Genomic DNA, 19,795 nt, shown 5'->3' on the forward strand with positions numbered 1-19,795 from the left:
CCCAAATTTGTTGTGAGAGACAGTGATGTGAGAATGTCCCTGCATTAAGAAAAATGTGGGCATATGTAGACAAAACTACTGTAAAAAATAAAATATATACCCACTACAAAAGGAAGGAAAAAAAGTGTAGAACAAAGTATAGAACAAAACATACAATATCACTACAAGACCTCATTTTCACCAAATGTGATTACAAAAACAACTAAAGCATTCTAAACTGTGTATAACAAGCAAAGTGAACACAATAGGATGTAGCATCGTTCGAAGGGTATGCAGCTGCACTAAATATATTTTGTACCCTATACTATCCTTAAAGGGTAACTAAACGTTCAACAAACTTCTGACATGTCATAGTGACATGTCAGAAGTTTTGATTGGTGGGGGTCCGAGCACTGAGACCCCCACCAATCGCTAAAATGAAGTGGCAGAAGGGCTCATGTGAGCGCTCAGCCGCTTCATTTCTGTTTGGCTTTTTCCGGAAATCAATGTAGCGGTGTATGGGCTCAATAGAAAGTTTGTGAGCCCGTACTCCTCCATATCAGCTTTCCGGAAAAAGCTGAACAGAAATTAAGTGGTTGAGCTTTATTTACCCCTTAAATAATATGAAATAACATTCACTAGATGGTAAAAAAAATGAAAGGCTATGTTCACATTTGAAACCAATTTGTAATTACTTCAATACTTTAAAAACTATTAAGTGCTGTAACTTTTTAAATATTAAAAATATGGATTATACAATTATACAAACACTTTTAAGATTTACTAATACTGCCTAAGATTTAGATTGCGTAAATTTAGACTAGGCAGTTAGAAGATGCGCCACAGTGGCTCACGCAGTATGATAAGTTTGGTGCATACTGCTAGACATGCTAGACACATTTCTCCTCCTTATGCCACCTCCTGGTTGTCTTAGTTTACGTCTTGTGCAATTTTTGTTCACGTCGGTACATTTTAACCCCTTCCCACCGCAAGCCCTTTTTCAGATTTTCATTTTCGTTTTTTCCTCCCCACATTCCAAAAGCCATAGCTTCTTTATTTTTCCGTCGATATAGTCCTATGAGGGCTTGATTTTTGCGGGACGAGTTGTAGTTTTTTGCAGCATCATTTATTGTGCCATATAATGTACTAGGAAATGGGAAAAAAATTATTTGTGGGGTAGAAAATGAAAAAAAAACAGCGATTCCTCCATGCTTTTTTGCGCGTTTTTACGGAATTCTCTGTGCAATTAAAACAACATCTTAACTTTATTCTGTGGGTCAATACGATTACAGCGATACCAAATATACATGTTTTTTTCTATATTTTACTACTTTTACAAGTTAAAAACCTAAGTGTAAAAAAGGAAATTTATTTTGTGTCACCAAATTCCGAGAGCCATAACTTTTTTATTTTTCCGTCGATTAAGTGGTATGAGGGCTTATTTTTTGCGGGATAAGCTTTAGTTTTTAATAATACCATTTTGGTGTACATGTGCCGTTTTGATCACTTTTTATTTCATTTTTTGTCGATGATGAGGTGACCAAAAAATAGAGATTCTGGTGTTTAAATTTTTTTTTTTTTACGGCATTCGCCGTGCGGATAAAATAATGATATATTGTAATAGTTCAGACTTTTACGGACGCGGCGATACCAATTATGTTTATTTTTTTACTATGCTCTAGCGGGAAAAGGTGTTTTTTTTTTTTTTTTACTTTTACATTTTTTTTCTAATAAAAAAAAACAACTTTATTTAACTAATTTTTTAACTTTTTTTATTAGTCCCCCTAGGGGACTTCAACCAGCGATTGTTAGATTGCTTGCACGATATACCGCAATACTAATGTATTGCAGTATATCGTGATTCTGACAGGCTTCTATTAAGTCTTGCCGGAGGCAGGGCTTGACAGGTGCACAAAGTTGGCGGACCTGGGGGCCTTCATTAGGCCCCCAGGCAGCCATGGCAACCATCGCCCCCCCCGCGATTGCGTTGCGGGGGGCGTGATGAGCTGTTAGAGGGTGTCGCCCCCCTCTTTCTAACAATTGAAATGCTGCGGTCGCGTTTGACCGCGCCATTTAACGAGTTAAACTAGCGGGATCGCGCTTGAGCGCGATGCCGCTCATTACTCTGAAGTGTCGGCTGTAACAAACAGCCGACACCCGCATCGTATGGAGCGGGTTCACTCCGTGAGCCCGTTCCATACTTCCCCCTACCCGACTTTGACGTATGGATACGTCAAATATCGGGAAGGGGTTAAGCCTAGCCCCATTTTTGCTAAGCGCTGCCCCCTTTTCTAGGTGCACTTGCTTTTTAGGGTGGATTTATACGAGCGTGTGCGTTTTGCGCGCGCCAAAAATGCGCCGTTTTGCACGCGCAAAAGGCACTTAACAGCTCCGTGTGTCATCACCATATGATGCGCGGCTGCGTGATTTTCGCGCAGCCGCCATCATTTTAACACTCTGTTTCTATGTTTGTAAACAGAAAAGCACGTGGTGCTTTTCTGTTTTCATTCATACTTTTTACTGCTGTTGCGCGAATCACGCGCGTCCCACGGAAGTGCTTCCATGTGGTGTGCGTGATTTTCACGCACCCATTGAAACGCAGAAATATAGGACATGTTGTGAGTTTTACGCAGCGGACACCCGCTGCGTAAAAATCACGGACTGTCTGCACGGCCCCATAGACTAATATATAGGTCCGTGCGAGGCACGTGAAAATCATGCGCGTTGCATTGACGTATATCACGTTCATGTAAATCCGCCCTTAAATAGGTTTAAATCTTGATGTGACTTAATACGCTTAGAAATATTCCAAATTTTGGCGTGTTTTACCACATATTCTAGGCGCAAACACATTAGTAAATCTGCCCCACTGTGTCTAGTCTGATCCTGCAATCTTCTGATACTACACTCCCTTTTTTTAAATCAAGTACATTTTTATTAACATTTTTGATTAAAAGTTGTTTTACAAAACACAAGTACTCAAGTACAGAAAATACAAAAATTGTGCAAAGCACACCTAACACATTCCCCTTGAAACCCTACCCCAACCCCCCCTTCCCTCTTGGTACACCTGGAACAAGTTCTACCTATTCCGAAAATATACATTATCTTACGTAGTCATTTGGGTAAAAACAGTCATCATCCTCATCCATAATAATATCAAGAAACAAGAAGGCTGGCAACAGCATACAGGTAGATTAACCGATAAACACTCTACAGCTGTACAGGACCATTATGTAGGACTCTATCTCGAACCAGAGCTGAAGAAGCTAGACCCGAGCCGTCTATCCACAAAGTCCACATTTCTTCAAATTTGTTCATAGAGCCCCATTTCAGGTATACAGGATTTTCCATGCTAATGAGCCAATTTATTTTTATCTTCGAACTCCCTACGTGTTGGGGGGCAACTTTTGCAGCCATTTTTGAGCAGTCAGTGTCCTTGCCATCTATAACATACGATCTATGGCCATTTTAAATACCTCAGATCCAGGCAAGTCATCTACATATCCCAGTATACAGATATATGGCAACAGTATAATATTGACATCATACACCGAATTAATAACACTTTGTGCCTCATGACGTACACACTATCCCTCCATGTTTCACACACTTGCACCCCATTATCCATTTTATTTCTATTGAGGCACTTTACTCATTACTGCCCCCTATATTTCACTCATAGTATTACACTTGCACACACACACTATTCATTTATTATTTCTTACTACACATCCCATGCACCACACACCACTCCCCTCAAGACCAGTGGGAGTGGCTATTATTATTTAAAGCACCTGCTCACTCCTTCATCAGCATTTTCTGACCTGGCTGTGTCCATTTGCAAGTATGGCCTTTTTCTGTGTTTTCATATATGTCCCCTTGTTTTTATCGGTTCTGTTTGTACATCAGGAACGTTCTGTTCCATCTAAGGAGTTAGGGACTCGCAAGTCTGGGGATCCTTGTCGTGGATTGCGAGCTTGCGTCCTTTTGGCCAAAATGATTACTAATACCCCAGGTATTTTTCATTACTACATATATTCGCTTCTCTTGGACACAGCTGGGTCTTTGATGCTGGGAGAGCATGGTGTGTTGTTGTTTGGCATAGCAAGCAGGGTAGCCCGCTCTATGAACTATCAAGGCGTCACAAATAGGCTTCTACCTGGCTATACACGTTGTGCCTCATGACGTACACACTATCCCTCCATGTTTCACACACTTGCACCCCATTATCCATTTTATTTCTATTGAGGCACTTTACTCATTACTGCCCCCTATATTTCACTCATAGTATTACACTTGCACACACACACTATTCATTTATTATTTCTTACTACACATCCCATGCACCACACACCACTCCCCTCAAGACCAGTGGGAGTGGCTATTATTATTTAAAGCACCTGCTCACTCCTTCATCAGCATTTTCTGACCTGGCTGTGTCCATTTGCAAGTATGGCCTTTTTCTGTGTTTTCATATATGTCCCCTTGTTTTTATCGGTTCTGTTTGTACATCAGGAACGTTCTGTTCCATCTAAGGAGTTAGGGACTCGCAAGTCTGGGGATCCTTGTCGTGGATTGCGAGCTTGCGTCCTTTTGGCCAAAATGATTACTAATACCCCAGGTATTTTTCATTACTACATATATTCGCTTCTCTTGGACACAGCTGGGTCTTTGATGCTGGGAGAGCATGGTGTGTTGTTGTTTGGCATAGCAAGCAGGGTAGCCCGCTCTATGAACTATCAAGGCGTCACAAATAGGCTTCTACCTGGCTATACACGTTGTGCCTCATGACGTACACACTATCCCTCCATGTTTCACACACTTGCACCCCATTATCCATTTTATTTCTATTGAGGCACTTTACTCATTACTGCCCCCTATATTTCACTCATAGTATTACACTTGCACACACACACTATTCATTTATTATTTCTTACTACACATCCCATGCACCACACACCACTCCCCTCAAGACCAGTGGGAGTGGCTATTATTATTTAAAGCACCTGCTCACTCCTTCATCAGCATTTTCTGACCTGGCTGTGTCCATTTGCAAGTATGGCCTTTTTCTGTGTTTTCATATATGTCCCCTTGTTTTTATCGGTTCTGTTTGTACATCAGGAACGTTCTGTTCCATCTAAGGAGTTAGGGACTCGCAAGTCTGGGGATCCTTGTCGTGGATTGCGAGCTTGCGTCCTTTTGGCCAAAATGATTACTAATACCCCAGGTATTTTTCATTACTACATATATTCGCTTCTCTTGGACACAGCTGGGTCTTTGATGCTGGGAGAGCATGGTGTGTTGTTGTTTGGCATAGCAAGCAGGGTAGCCCGCTCTATGAACTATCAAGGCGTCACAAATAGGCTTCTACCTGGCTATACACTTTGTGCCTCATGACGTACACACTATCCCTCCATGTTTCACACACTTGCACCCCATTATCCATTTTATTTCTATTGAGGCACTTTACTCATTACTGCCCCCTATATTTCACTCATAGTATTACACTTGCACACACACACTATTCATTTATTATTTCTTACTACACATCCCATGCACCACACACCACTCCCCTCAAGACCAGTGGGAGTGGCTATTATTATTTAAAGCACCTGCTCACTCCTTCATCAGCATTTTCTGACCTGGCTGTGTCCATTTGCAAGTATGGCCTTTTTCTGTGTTTTCATATATGTCCCCTTGTTTTTATCGGTTCTGTTTGTACATCAGGAACGTTCTGTTCCATCTAAGGAGTTAGGGACTCGCAAGTCTGGGGATCCTTGTCGTGGATTGCGAGCTTGCGTCCTTTTGGCCAAAATGATTACTAATACCCCAGGTATTTTTCATTACTACATATATTCGCTTCTCTTGGACACAGCTGGGTCTTTGATGCTGGGAGAGCATGGTGTGTTGTTGTTTGGCATAGCAAGCAGGGTAGCCCGCTCTATGAACTATCAAGGCGTCACAAATAGGCTTCTACCTGGCTATACACGTTGTGCCTCATGACGTACACACTATCCCTCCATGTTTCACACACTTGCACCCCATTATCCATTTTATTTCTATTGAGGCACTTTACTCATTACTGCCCCCTATATTTCACTCATAGTATTACACTTGCACACACACACTATTCATTTATTATTTCTTACTACACATCCCATGCACCACACACCACTCCCCTCAAGACCAGTGGGAGTGGCTATTATTATTTAAAGCACCTGCTCACTCCTTCATCAGCATTTTCTGACCTGGCTGTGTCCATTTGCAAGTATGGCCTTTTTCTGTGTTTTCATATATGTCCCCTTGTTTTTATCGGTTCTGTTTGTACATCAGGAACGTTCTGTTCCATCTAAGGAGTTAGGGACTCGCAAGTCTGGGGATCCTTGTCGTGGATTGCGAGCTTGCGTCCTTTTGGCCAAAATGATTACTAATACCCCAGGTATTTTTCATTACTACATATATTCGCTTCTCTTGGACACAGCTGGGTCTTTGATGCTGGGAGAGCATGGTGTGTTGTTGTTTGGCATAGCAAGCAGGGTAGCCCGCTCTATGAACTATCAAGGCGTCACAAATAGGCTTCTACCTGGCTATACACGTTGTGCCTCATGACGTACACACTATCCCTCCATGTTTCACACACTTGCACCCCATTATCCATTTTATTTCTATTGAGGCACTTTACTCATTACTGCCCCCTATATTTCACTCATAGTATTACACTTGCACACACACACTATTCATTTATTATTTCTTACTACACATCCCATGCACCACACACCACTCCCCTCAAGACCAGTGGGAGTGGCTATTATTATTTAAAGCACCTGCTCACTCCTTCATCAGCATTTTCTGACCTGGCTGTGTCCATTTGCAAGTATGGCCTTTTTCTGTGTTTTCATATATGTCCCCTTGTTTTTATCGGTTCTGACCGAATTAATAACCTCAACCACCTCCGTTCAAAAGTGTGTGAGTTCGGGACATGACCACATCATATGTATAAGATCAGCACTGTTTACCTTACATCTATTGCAAGTGGGAGAGTCTCTCAGGCCAATGTCAAATAGGAACCTAGGTGTCTTCCCATTTATAAGGTAGAAGTGTGACATCCTATGTGCCTCACTAAGCGATAGCCTGGGTGTATATCCTATAATATCCTGCCATTGCCCATCTTTAATGGGACCAAGATCCCTCTCCCATTTTGCTTAATGGCTAAAGGGGTATTGGAATATATCTTGCAATTATATCAGCAAGTATAGATACAGTATGGAGATAATCCCCTTAGATTTCTCTGCAGAACCCACAATAGTAACAACAGAGTTAGTAGTATATACAAAGGTGTCTCCTATGTGCACTTCTATCTCTAAGGCCTGTCTCAACTGTAAATACTCAAAAAAGGAAGTGTTTGTTAGGGCATATTCAGATTGTAAATCAGAGAATTGTTTCAAATCCCCTTCTTTATATAATTGAGCTATCCATCTAATACCCTTATATTTCCATCTACCAAAACCCTCAAGACTAGCAACCTCCGGTAACCCGGGGTTGTCCCAAAGGGGGGTAACCTGAGTATACCCTGTTATGTCTAAAAGGTTTTTCACCTTCTCCGACACTCTATGTATTTGATACAAAGTGGGAAGTCTTCTAGAGTGTGTCTTAAACTTGTTGGTCTCAAGAACCGCAAATAAATTGTCGCATTTCAAGATGCTTTTCAATATGTCCTGAAAGGACTCTAGGTTATCGAACCCCCAGCCTAAGATGCTGCAGATACATCGCTAAATAATAAATCCCAGGATTAGGGACCACCAACCCTCCTTCTGTCTTACTTCTTTGCAAGGTGTCTAGTTTGATGCGTACATGACTTCGTCTCCATATAAGATCTCCGAACAGTCTACTAACTGTGATAAAAAAATGTTGGGGTAAACATATCGGTGAATTGTGGAGGAAGTAGAATAACTGAGGCATTCACACCATCTTTACGAGATTTGTGCGGCCCACTATAGACAATGGTAAACCACACCAGGCCTCCAGTTTGCTTCTGAATCGAACTATCAGAGGGTCTAAATTGAGACCTTCATAATCAGTCAGAACTGTCAATATCTTCATGCCAAATTATTTAAGAACAGTAGCACACTTTGACGGTATATGTTCACTATCTAAATTTATCAAGGGTTCATCTAACGGTAGCAGTTCTGATTTTGTCCAATTGATGGATAAACCGGAGTATGTACCAAATTGTCTAATACATTTTCCAATGTTTGTCCTGTATTTCCCAGAAATAAGAGAATTTCGTCTGCATAAATGGCTATCCTTTCTTCCAGTACTCCTCGGCGAAACCCCACTATCCCCGGATGTATTCTAATGCATGCTGCCAAATGCTCTAAGGCAAAGAGCAGGGGAGACAGGGGGCATCCCTGCCGTGTGCCCCTGTCCAGCGTGAACACCTCAGTCAAAGTCCCATTGACTCTCACACATGCCACTGGAGCATCATACAGAAGTCGAACAGATGCAATAAACCTCTCATCGAATCCCATACATTTTAATACCTGCCACAAGTAATACCATTCTATACTGTCGAAGGCCTTGGCTGCATCCAAAGAGCACACAGCCCTTCTTCCCGGATTATCCCCTTTTGCCTCCTCTTACTAACCTAAACATAGTAGAAAAGAGGACAGAGGGAGTGTCGTAATACATTAATGCAGGATCAGACTACACACAAGACTGTTTGTGCTCTGTTGCACTTTTCTAACAGATTTCCTTTAAGAATAAGCTTATATCAAAGTACAATGAATGATCAGGAATAAAGTATTTAAGAATAATTTTTTTTATAATTCACTAAGTAAGTGCACCTTAACGTTCACATTACAAGAATTGTATATCTAAGGCTTCGTTCACATCTGTGTCAGGGCTCTGTTCAGGCACTCTATTGGAGCTTTCCGTCAGGGGAACCCATGAACGGAACCCTGACTGAAACAAACGAAAACCATAGGTTTAGATTTGCATCACCATTGATTTCAATTGTGACGAATCGGGTGCAAATGGTTTCCGTTTGTCTCAGTTGTGCAAGGGTTCCGTCGTTTTGACGTAAGCATTACCGTAGCCCTGACGCAGATGTGAACAATGTCTAATGTTCTATAAGGGTTATTTAACCTGTAAGGAACTAAACTCACTTTCTAATGGTGGTTTATACTATTTAGAGATGGCATAGGACACTATTTCTACTGTTGTTGCCTGCCATTACTTAGTAAACTTATTATGGTAACTTTTTTCCACTTGATTATTGCATTGATCTTTGAGGCTATAAATCTGAAAACTATTTAGAAGAATTGTTGATCCTAGGCTTTGTTCACATATGCACCATGGCTGCACAACATTAGAGAAGCCACAGCTCTGTGCCACTTCCGTTGGGGTTTCCATAGTTAAAATTAGTGCTACATGCTGCACTATTTTTTTCTTTCAAATCTGACGGAACTGCTAATAAAGATTTCCAACAAAAACTCCAATGGTAGTAAGAACATTGTAAAATTTACATTTTGTGTCAAATCAGTTTTCTTAAATTAGAGGCTTTTTTTTTTACACAGAACAAAGTAATATTTACCATACCTGCTGTTTATGCTGTGATTTGATGTTAAGTTCTGATGCTGGGACTTGATGTTCTGTAATGTGACAGTCTGGGCAGTTGATACATGATATTGAAGAGATAGCTCTGCTTGTACATGACGAAGAACACTCCTAGTGCTACTGGTCACATACTGTGGAGAAGTTTTGATAATAAATGTGACATTAGGAAAGACATGTTTAATTTTCTCTGTGTTGATCGGAAGTTCTGGCGGCTTGGTTTTGATAACGCTAACTAAGGATATCTTGTCTGTACCAGCCGAAGTAATGAAATCCTTTGGGTCTGTTAAGAGAACAGTGATAAATTAAAACTAATTTCTATACATATCTCAGAAATTCTGTTCATTTAGTTATGTATTTTATGTCAACTAGAACTTTACTAATCAAGACTTGACCATGCTCCTTAATCCTTATGTGTATTTTTTCTATTTATGCAAATTTTTTCTAAATGCCCAGCTGTGCGTTTTTTTTCTATTCACCAAGTGGGCGTTGTATAGAAAAGTGTATAACGCTGACCAATCAGCGTTATACACTTCTCTTCATTCCAGCCCAGCTTAATACACAGCACAGCGTGATCTCTCGAGATCATGCTGTGACGTCACTTCCTCCCGCAGGTCCTTAACCGGAGCAACGGAAGACTGAACAGACATCGTCTCGGGCCGCTGAATATTCGAAGAAACGTCCTGGCACGGCTGGAGGCGATGTCACCAACGCCCATTTGATAAATAGAAAAAGAACGCCCAGTTGGGCATTTAGAAAAAATTTGCATAAAAAAAACAGTAGTTATCTACATCAAAGCGCCTATTAGATTAGGTAGGAGATAGGGAAGTTCTAAACTGGTGACAGAGCCTCTTTAAAGGGGTTATCCCAAGAAGGACTTTTATCACCTATCCACGATAAATGTGATTGCTGGGGGCCTCACTGCTGGGGCACCCAATGATCAATAAAACTTGGGTCTCTAGCCCCCCTTTATGAGGAGGAGTTTGATTGGAGTGGTGGTCAAACATGGGCCCTGCCACTCTATTCAATGTCTATGGGGCCGATGGAAACAGCCGAGTGTTGTGGATAGGTGATAAATGGCTTTCATGGGACAACACCTTTAAAGGGGCTCTGTCACTAGATTATAAGTGCCCTATCTCCTACATAATCTGATTGGCGCTGTAATGTAGATAACGGCAGTGTTTTTTTATTTTGAAAAACGATCATATTTGAGCAAGTTATGAACAATTCTAGATTAATGCTAATTAGTTTCTTAATGCCCAACTGGGCGTTTTTTAACTTTTGACCAAGTGGGCGTTGTAAAGAGAAGTATATGACGCTGACCAATCAGCGTCATACACTTTTCTCCATTCATGTCCATTTGTATTCACAGCACAGCCTGATCTCGCGAGATCACGCTGTGCTGTCACATACACCCACATTAACTTTACTGAAGTGTCTTGAGAGTGAATAGACATTGCCTCCAGCCAGGATGTGATGTCTATTCAGACTCCCAACACTTCGGTAAAGTTTCTGTGGGACTTAATCAAACAGCCCAGCATGATCTCGCAAGATCACGCTGTGCCGTGAGTAAGTCCCACAATAACTTTACCGAAGTGTCCGGAGTGTGAATAGACATCACATCCTGGCTGGAGGCAATGTCTATTCACTCTCAAGACACTTCAGTAAAGTTAACGTGGGTGTATGTGACAGAACAGCATGATCTCGCGATTAAGAAACTAGTTAGCATAAATCTAAAATTGTTCATAACTTGCTGAAAAATTATCATTTTTCAAAATAAAAACCACTGTTATCTACATTACAGCGCCAATCACATTATGTAGGAGATAGGACACTTATAATCTGGTGACAGAGCCTCTTTAAGTTTCTGATACAAGAAGAAGAAGCTACCTCTAGTCTGGCATATTTGCTCCTCTGGGGCTAATATCTGTCTCCCAGTCATAGAAACCCTTCAAATCTAAGTCTGTGAGTTCTCCCTGATAACCAATCAATCCAAGAAAGAAAGACCACAGCCCTCCACTTCTGTGGAAGTTGTATCTATATATCTGTATAGATTGTAGCTAAACTAAACACCACAGAGGTAAGGCTTCACACATTTTCACTTTCTCAATGTTGCTTGTTGTGAACAAGCTCAAAGTGCACGCCAATTCTAGGTACCATAAAAAGGAATGCATATGTCTTTATATATGTACTACAGTGGTCTGCAACCTCTGTAATTCCAATCATGTCAGGAAAGCTGCAGACTGACATGGTGTACTAGAACTTTGAGCTTGGTGAGTCCCTGTTCACACAATGCTCGGTGTGTACAATCAGCGTATGAGTTGGGAGAACATATCCATAGAGCCCTATAGACCTGAGAGATGCCAAAAAGATGTCTATTTTGCATTCCCTGCCAGGTATATGTTCATATACTTTGTTTTTACTATATAGGGTAGTATAGTCTGCTTAATTGTTCCTATTTCGTTCGATATACATTTTTTTTTAACATGGCAGTCAAACGTAAATGAAAGACACAATGTGAACAGAGCCTATGAACATCTAATTTAATACATGGCTTTTAGCAGTTTTATTATTAAATAGTCCAACATATGGTAAAAAATTTACTTGTTAAAGAAGATGTTTCCAAGTCTGATACTTTTATTTCCTGGTTCACTGATGTCCAGTTACGCACATTGCTGGACATGACAGTGGATTCAATTCGTGCCCAATAAACAAAGTATGACTGAACTACCGATACACTGTAAAAAAGAAAAAAAGTAATGATACATTTTTATTTTGCCACAATAACGTTGCCCACATTTCAATTCAACTCGTATTTTTTTTAAATTTGTTCTTTTGTTTGTATTTTATTGGTACACTTTTTTAAACTCAGAAAACTCATAATCCTTTATTATGTAGCAAGTGATAAGAAATCTAGTAGTCTAATTCATTTCAATTACTAAACACAAAACAATTAAACGCATAACTATTCAGCCCCATTACTATCTACATCATCACTAGAACAGCATGATGAGTGTAGGTGATTTAGTTAGGCCAGAGTTCACGGGGCACAGATTTGCCAGAGTTCATCTTTTAGAAAATATGCAGCAGGCATTTCTGCATTGGATCGACCAGTGGATCAGCATGTGAATTAGCCCAAATGTAAATGAATCAAACTAATCTGCCGCGTTTCAGCTTGGAATCTATGGCAATAATCAACAAGATGTCAATTTTAAAATCCATAGTGCATTCATTATTCCCTTTGGATATTTTACTGAGCGTGTGAATGGGGTACAAAACATGCATTGTCGTTAGAATATTACTGGATTCCGCCAGGATTTAGGCACAAATTTCACGCCTAAATCCTGACAAAGTTTTCATGATGTGAACACGGCCTTCACATGCAAAGGAGCCAAACAAGCTCTTGACAAAGAGGGTGAAAGCAGAGGACAAGAGTCCATGAAATATCATAGGTGTAGTGCAAACCCCATACTGAAATTGGCGTTTTTCTGCATAAAGATCCAGAGTGTCCAACCCATTGAGCCTATGTTGCTTTGTTCTAAAAAATTGTCTAAGCCTTTTTTTTTTTACTTTTTTTAAAGCCATCTGTTAAAACCAGCTCCTGAGGTGACTATTCCACAGATTTAACCATTTTTACAGTAAACAACACTTGTCACCCCTGAACATTGACCCTTTTTTGCCTCCTCATATGAGGGGACATTACATGTGACAGCTTCTCGTCATATTTTTTGAATAAGCCATTTATACTTATACCAATTTATGTGCCCACTTAGACATCTCTTTTCAAGAATAAATAAATGTAACTATTTTTTTTTTTAATAATTACTTTGCAAACTAAGAATAAAATAATAATTTTATATATATATATATATATATATATATATATATATATATATACATACATACAGTATGCACACACAATATGAACAAAAGTATTGGGATACACCTCTCAATCATTGAATTCAGGTGTTTCATTCAGTCCCATTGCCACAGGTGTATAAAATCCAGCACCTCGCCATGCAGTCTGCCCTTACAAACATTTGTGAAAGAACGGGTCATTCAAAAGAGCTCACTGAATTCCAGCACGGTACTGTAATAGGATGCCACCATTGCAACAATTCAGTTCAACTTCTTCCCTCCTAGATATTCCATCATCAACTGTGAATGGTATTATTGCAAAGTGCATTTAGGAACCACAGCAACTTAGCCACGAAGTGTCAGACCATGTAAAGTTACAGAGCAGGGTCGCTGAGTGCTTAGGCGCAAATTGCATAAGTCGCCAACGCTCTGCTGACTCAGTAACTGCAGAGTTCCAAACCTCCTATGGCATTAACATAAGTGAAAAAAATGTGCACTGGGACCTTCATGGTATGGCTTTCCATGGCCAAACCGTAATGACGGGGAAGGGAGACACAGGTGAGCCCTAATCTACCCGCCCCTCAGTCCCTGTCTACTTGCAACGGCCCGTCCTAGGCGACAACTGGGCGACGGTCCCTACGCTCTATAAGTGCATGACAGACAAACAGACAAGGGCACACAGAAGCTAAGAGAAATGGGGCAGTTGCCCACGGCAACACCGTGAGCAACAAGAGTAGTGAGCGAGCCGAGTCAAACCAGGAGTGTACGAGGTACCAAATGCAGAGCTCGAGAGTAGTGAACGAGCCGAGTCAAACCAGGAGTGTACGAGGTACCGAGAGAGTAGTCAGTAAGCCAGGGTCAAAATGAAGCAGGGACAAACAGTTCAAGCAGCAGCAGCAGAGCCAGGAAACAATAGAATCACAGGCAAAGGAGGAGCAGGAAGTGAAGGTATAAATAGACAGAGGGTGGGAGCTAGCTCCGTCTGGCCAGGCTGTGATAGGCTCTCCCACTCCTCAGCCTCCCAGCCTGATTGGTAGAAGGAGGGGTCACTCGTTCAGACTTAAGAGCAGGTGCAGACTGACTAAACACGGGCATCGACACAGAAGCTGTGTCTGGCAGATCCTTTACAGTACCCCCCCTTTTATGAGGGGCCACTGGACCCTTTCTAGGTGGACCTGGCTTATTGGGGAACCGAAGATGGAACCTCCTGAGCAATACTGCAGCGTGAACATCCCGGGCGGGTACCCAAGTCCTCTCCTCAGGCCCGTATCCTCTCCAATGGACCAGGTACTGGAGAGAGCCTTGGACCATCCTGCTGTCCACAATCTTGGCCACCTCGAATTCTACCCCATCAGGGGTGAGAACAGGGACCGGAGGTTTCCTCGAGGGAGCCAAGGACGGGGAGCAGCGTTTCAGGAGGGAGGCATGAAATACGTCGTGTATTCGAAAAGACGGGGGTAACTCCAGTCGGAAGGAGACAGGGTTAAGGACTTCAATGACCTTGTATGGCCCTATATACCAGGGAGCAAACTTTTTGGACGGGACTTTAAGGCGCAAATTTTTTGAAGACAGCCACACCAGATTCCCGACCACAAACAAGGGGTTAGCAGAACGTCTTCTATCTGCCTGAGTCTTTTGTATGCTCTGGGACGCCTCTAGGTTCTTCTGAACCTGGGCCCAGACTGTGCACAGTTCCCGATGAACGACATCTACCTCAGAATTGTTGGAACCACCAGGTGAAACGGAGGAGAACCGTGGATTAAACCCAAAATTACAGAAAAAGGGGGAGACCCCTGACGAGTTACTGACCCGGTTATTAAGGGAAAATTCGGCGAGGGAAATGAAGGAGACCCAATCATATTGATAGTCAGAGATAAAACACCTTAAATATTGTTCTAGAGACTGATTAGTCCTCTCCGTTTGGCCATTAGTTTCAGGATGGAAGGCAGAGGAGAAGGAGAGATCAATCTTCAACTTTTTACAGAAGGCTCTCCAAAACAATCAAACAAATTGTACCCCTCTGTCAAAAACAATATTGACATTAACCCCATGGAGACGCAGAATGTGTTTGACAAACAAGGTAGCTAACGTCTTAGCATTGGTAATAGACAAAGGATGTACGAAAAATAGAAAAATACTTTATTCAAGATGACACATAAATATGCAATGTTAAAAAAGAATCCACAAATCAACAGGTTAAAAAGGACATACAAGCCGTGCAACTCACAAGATAAATATACCATGTAAGTAAAGAGTATATGTGAATGATGGCATAGCCTAACACTGTATGCGTCTGCAAACTGTATATTGCCCGCAAAAGTTACACAAAGTAAGGTATATATCTACCATATAAAATGGTGTACAGGTGGGTAACAAAATGCGTATAAAAGTAACAGCAGGAAATAGACAGTGCTGACAGTTTGGAACAATATTTAAGGTAAGTAACAATGATTGAGCATACCCATGATAGGTGCCAGAGTGGAGTGCACAGCAAGAAGTCCGCCCCAACGCGCGTTTCGGCGCAAATGCCTTCGCACATTTATACAATTCTGGAAGATCGCAGGAGCATTACACAACCCAAAGGGCATGATGAGGTATTTGAAATGACCTTCGGGCGTGTTAAACGCAGTCTTCCACTCATCCCCCTCTTTGATGCGGATAAGGTTATAAGCCCCCCGTAAATCAAACTTAGAGAACCATTGGGCCCCATGAACCTGATTGAAGAGATCAGGAATCAAAGGAAGGGGATACTGGTTCCTTACAGTGACCTTATTCAAGTTTCAGTAGTCAATGCACGGCCTAAGACCACCATCCTTCTTCCCTACGAAGAAGAAGCCAGCACCTACCGGAGAAGTAGAGGGGCGAATGTAACCCTTGGCCAGGCATTCCTGGATATACTCTCTCATGGCTTCAGGTTCGGGACAAGAGAGATTAAATATCCTACCCTTAGGGAGCTTAGCTCCTGGTACCAAATCGATTGCGCAATCGTATTCTCTATGAGGAGGTAACACTTCGGAGGCCTTTATAGAAAGAACATCAGCGAAGTCCTGAATAAACTCAGGTAGAGTGTTCACCTCCTCAGGGAGAGAAATTAAATTAACAGAAAAACATGATGTCATGCATTCATTACCCCATTTGGTAAGATCCCCAGTATTCCAATTAAACGTGGGATTATGCATCTGCAACCAGGGAGGGCCTAAAACCAAATCGGACGATAATCCCTGCATCACAAGTACAGAGCACTGCTCCAAATGCATAGAGCCAACAAGGAGTTCAAAAACAGGGGTACCCTGCGTAAAATAACCATTAGCAAGAGGAGTGGAGTCGATACCCACTACCGGGACAGGTTTAGGCAAGTCAATCAATGGCATAGCTAGAGACATAGCAAATTCCACAGACATAATATTAGCAGAAGACCCTGAATCCACGAAGGCACTGCCGGTAGCAGACCTACCACCAAAAGAGACCTGAAAGGGAAGCAAGATTTTATTAGGTTTCATATTTACGGGAAATACCTGTGTGCCCAAGTGACCTCCCCGATGATCACTTAGGCGTGGAAGTTCTTCCGGCTGCTTATTCTTACGCCTAGGACAGTTGTTCACTTGATGCTTGTCATCCCCACAGTAGAAGCAGAGACCATTCTTCCTGCGGAACTCTCTACGTTGTTGGGGAGACACGGAGGCCCCAAGTTGCATAAGTTCATCCGAGTTTTCCGTGGAAGAACGAAGCAACGGAACCTCGGGAGCCATCTTGGGGGGGGTCAGAGGAGAAGGCACCAAAACGTTCAAGTCGTCGTTCCCTGAGACGTCGGTCAAGACGTACCGCTACAGCCATAACCTGATCTGGGGAGTTAGAAGAGGGATAGCTAACTAACAGGTCTTTCAGGGCGTTCGACAGACCCAATCTAAACTGGCACCTCAAGGCAGGGTCATTCCACCGAGAAGCTACACACCACTTCCTAAAATCAGAACAGCATTCCTCAACGGGTCTCTTACCCTGACGTAAGGTCACCAGCTGACTCTCGGCAAAGGCAGTCTTGTCAGTCTCGTCATATATGAGCCCGAGAGCAGAAAAAAAAAGATCAACAGAGGAAAGTTCAGGGGCGTAAGGAGCCAAGGAGAAGGCCCATTCTTGGGGCCCGTCCTGGAGCCGGGACATAATTATACCCACTCGCTGGCTCTCAGAACCTGAGGAGTGGGGCTTTAAACGGAAATAGAACCTACAACTCTCCCGAAAGGAGAAAAAGGTCTTCCGGTCCCCTGAGAACCGGTCAGGCAACTTGAGGTGGGGTTCAAGAGGTGAGGTGGGGGGCACTACCAGGGTAGCATCATGCTGGTTGCCCCTCTGAGCCAGGGCTTGGACCTGTAGGGAGAGGCCCTGCATTTGCTGAGCCAGGGTCTCAAGGGGGTCCATAGTTGTGTCAGGGACCAGGGTAGAAAAGGTATATAGGCCTGTGATTATGTAATGACAGGGAAGGGAGACAGACAGGTGAGCCCTAATCTACCCGCCACTCAGTCTCTGCCTACTTGCAACGGCCCGTCCTAGGCGACGGCATACAACTGGGCGACGGTCCCTATGCTCAATAAGTGCACGACAGACAAGGGTACACAGAAGCTAAGGGAAATGGGGCAGTTGCCCACGGCAACACCGTGAGCAACAAGAGTAGTGAGCGAGCCGAGTCAAACCAGGAGTGTACGAGGTACCAAACGCAGAGCTCGAGAGTAGTGAACGAGCCGAGTCAAACCAGGAGTGTACGAGGTACCAAACGCATAGCAGGAGAGTAGTCAGTAAGCCAGGGTCAAAATGAAGCAGGGACAAACAGTTCAAGCAGCAGCAGAGCCAGGAAACAGAAGAATCACAGGCAAAGGAGGAGCAGGAAGTGAAGGTATAAATAGACAGAGGGCGGGAGCTAGCTCCGTCTGGCCAGGCTGTGATAGGCTCTCCCACTCCTCAGCCTCCCAGCCTGATTGGTAGAAGGAGGGGTCACTCGATCAGACTTAGGAGCAGGTGCAGACTGACTAAACACGGGCGTCGACACAGAAGCTGTGTCTGGCAGATCATTTACACAAACAGCTGCATGCAAGACTTACATCACCAAGCACAATGCCAAGCGTCGGGTGGAGTGGTGTAAAGCACGCCACCACTGGACTCTGGAGCAGTGGAAATGTGTTCTGTGAACCACCCATCCCTATCTGGCAGTCTGATGGAAGAATCTGGGTTTGGAGAATACCAGGAGAACATTACCTGCCTGACTGCATTGTGCCAACTGTAAAGATTGGTGGAGGAGGAATACTTCTATGGGGTTGTTTTTCCAGGGGTTGGTCTAGAACCCCTGGTTCCAATGAAGGGAAATCTTAATGATTCAGTATACCAAGTCAATTTAGACAACTTTTTGGGAACCGTTTTGGGAAGGCCTTTTTCTGTTCCAGCTGTGCCCCTTGTGCACAAACCAAGGTCCATAAAGGCATGGTTGGGTGAGTTTGGTGTGGGAAAACTTGACTGGCCTACACAGAACCCTGACCTCAACCCCTTCTAACACCTTTGGGATGAACTAGAAAGGAGATTTCGAGCCAGGCCCTCTCCTCCAACATCAGTGTCTGACCTCACAAATGCTCTTCTGAATGAATGGGAAAAAATTCTCACAAACACACTCCAAAATCGTAGAAAGCCTTCCCAGAAGAGTGGAAGTATTTTCAGCTGCAAGGGTGGGACCAACTCCATATTAATGCCTATGGGTTTAGAATAGGATGTCATAAAAGCTCCTGCAGGTGTAGTGCCTAGGTGTCCCAATACATTTTTACATATAGTGTGTGTGTGTGTGTGTGTGTGTGTGTGTGTGTGTGTGTGTGTGTGTGTGTGTGTGTGTGTGTGTGTGTGTGTGTGTGTGTGTGTGAGATATATATATATATATATATATATATATATATACTACCGTTCAAAAGTTTAGGGCCACTTATAAATTTCCTTATTTTTGCAAGAAAAGCACAGTTTTTGTCAATGAAGATAACATTAAATTAATCAGAAATACACTCTATACATTGTTAATGTGCTAAATGACTATTCTAGCTGCAAACGTCTGGTTTTTAATGCAATATCTACATAGGTGTATAGAGGCCCATTTCCATCAACCATCACTCCAGTGTTCTAATGGTACATGGTGTTTGCTAACTGTGTTAGAAGGCTAATGGATGATTAGAAAACACTTGAAAACACCTGTGCAATTATGTTAGCACCGCTGTAAACAGTTTTGCTGTTTAGAGGAGCTATAAAACTAACCTTCCTTTCAGCTAGTTGAGAATCTGGAGCATTACATTTGTGGGTTCGATTAAACTCTCAAAATGGC

At 42.5% G+C, this 19,795-nt stretch overlaps 1 protein-coding gene across 1 annotated transcript in view; it reads right to left on the reverse strand.

Moving 5' to 3' along the window:
• Positions 1-19,795, reverse strand: part of REELD1 (reeler domain containing 1) — a 119,405-nt gene that overhangs the window by 13,028 nt on the left and 86,582 nt on the right. The window contains exons 4-5 of the mRNA XM_075848072.1: positions 12,199-12,332; positions 9,580-9,877 (exon numbers count right to left, since the gene is read on the reverse strand). Coding sequence (XP_075704187.1) covers positions 9,580-9,877; positions 12,199-12,332 — 432 coding nt within the window. The remainder of the gene's footprint in view (positions 1-9,579; positions 9,878-12,198; positions 12,333-19,795) is intronic.

Source organism: Rhinoderma darwinii, chromosome 1 (assembly GCF_050947455.1).
Source record: "Rhinoderma darwinii isolate aRhiDar2 chromosome 1, aRhiDar2.hap1, whole genome shotgun sequence".
In the NCBI taxonomy this organism is placed as follows: Eukaryota; Metazoa; Chordata; class Amphibia; order Anura; family Rhinodermatidae; genus Rhinoderma; species Rhinoderma darwinii.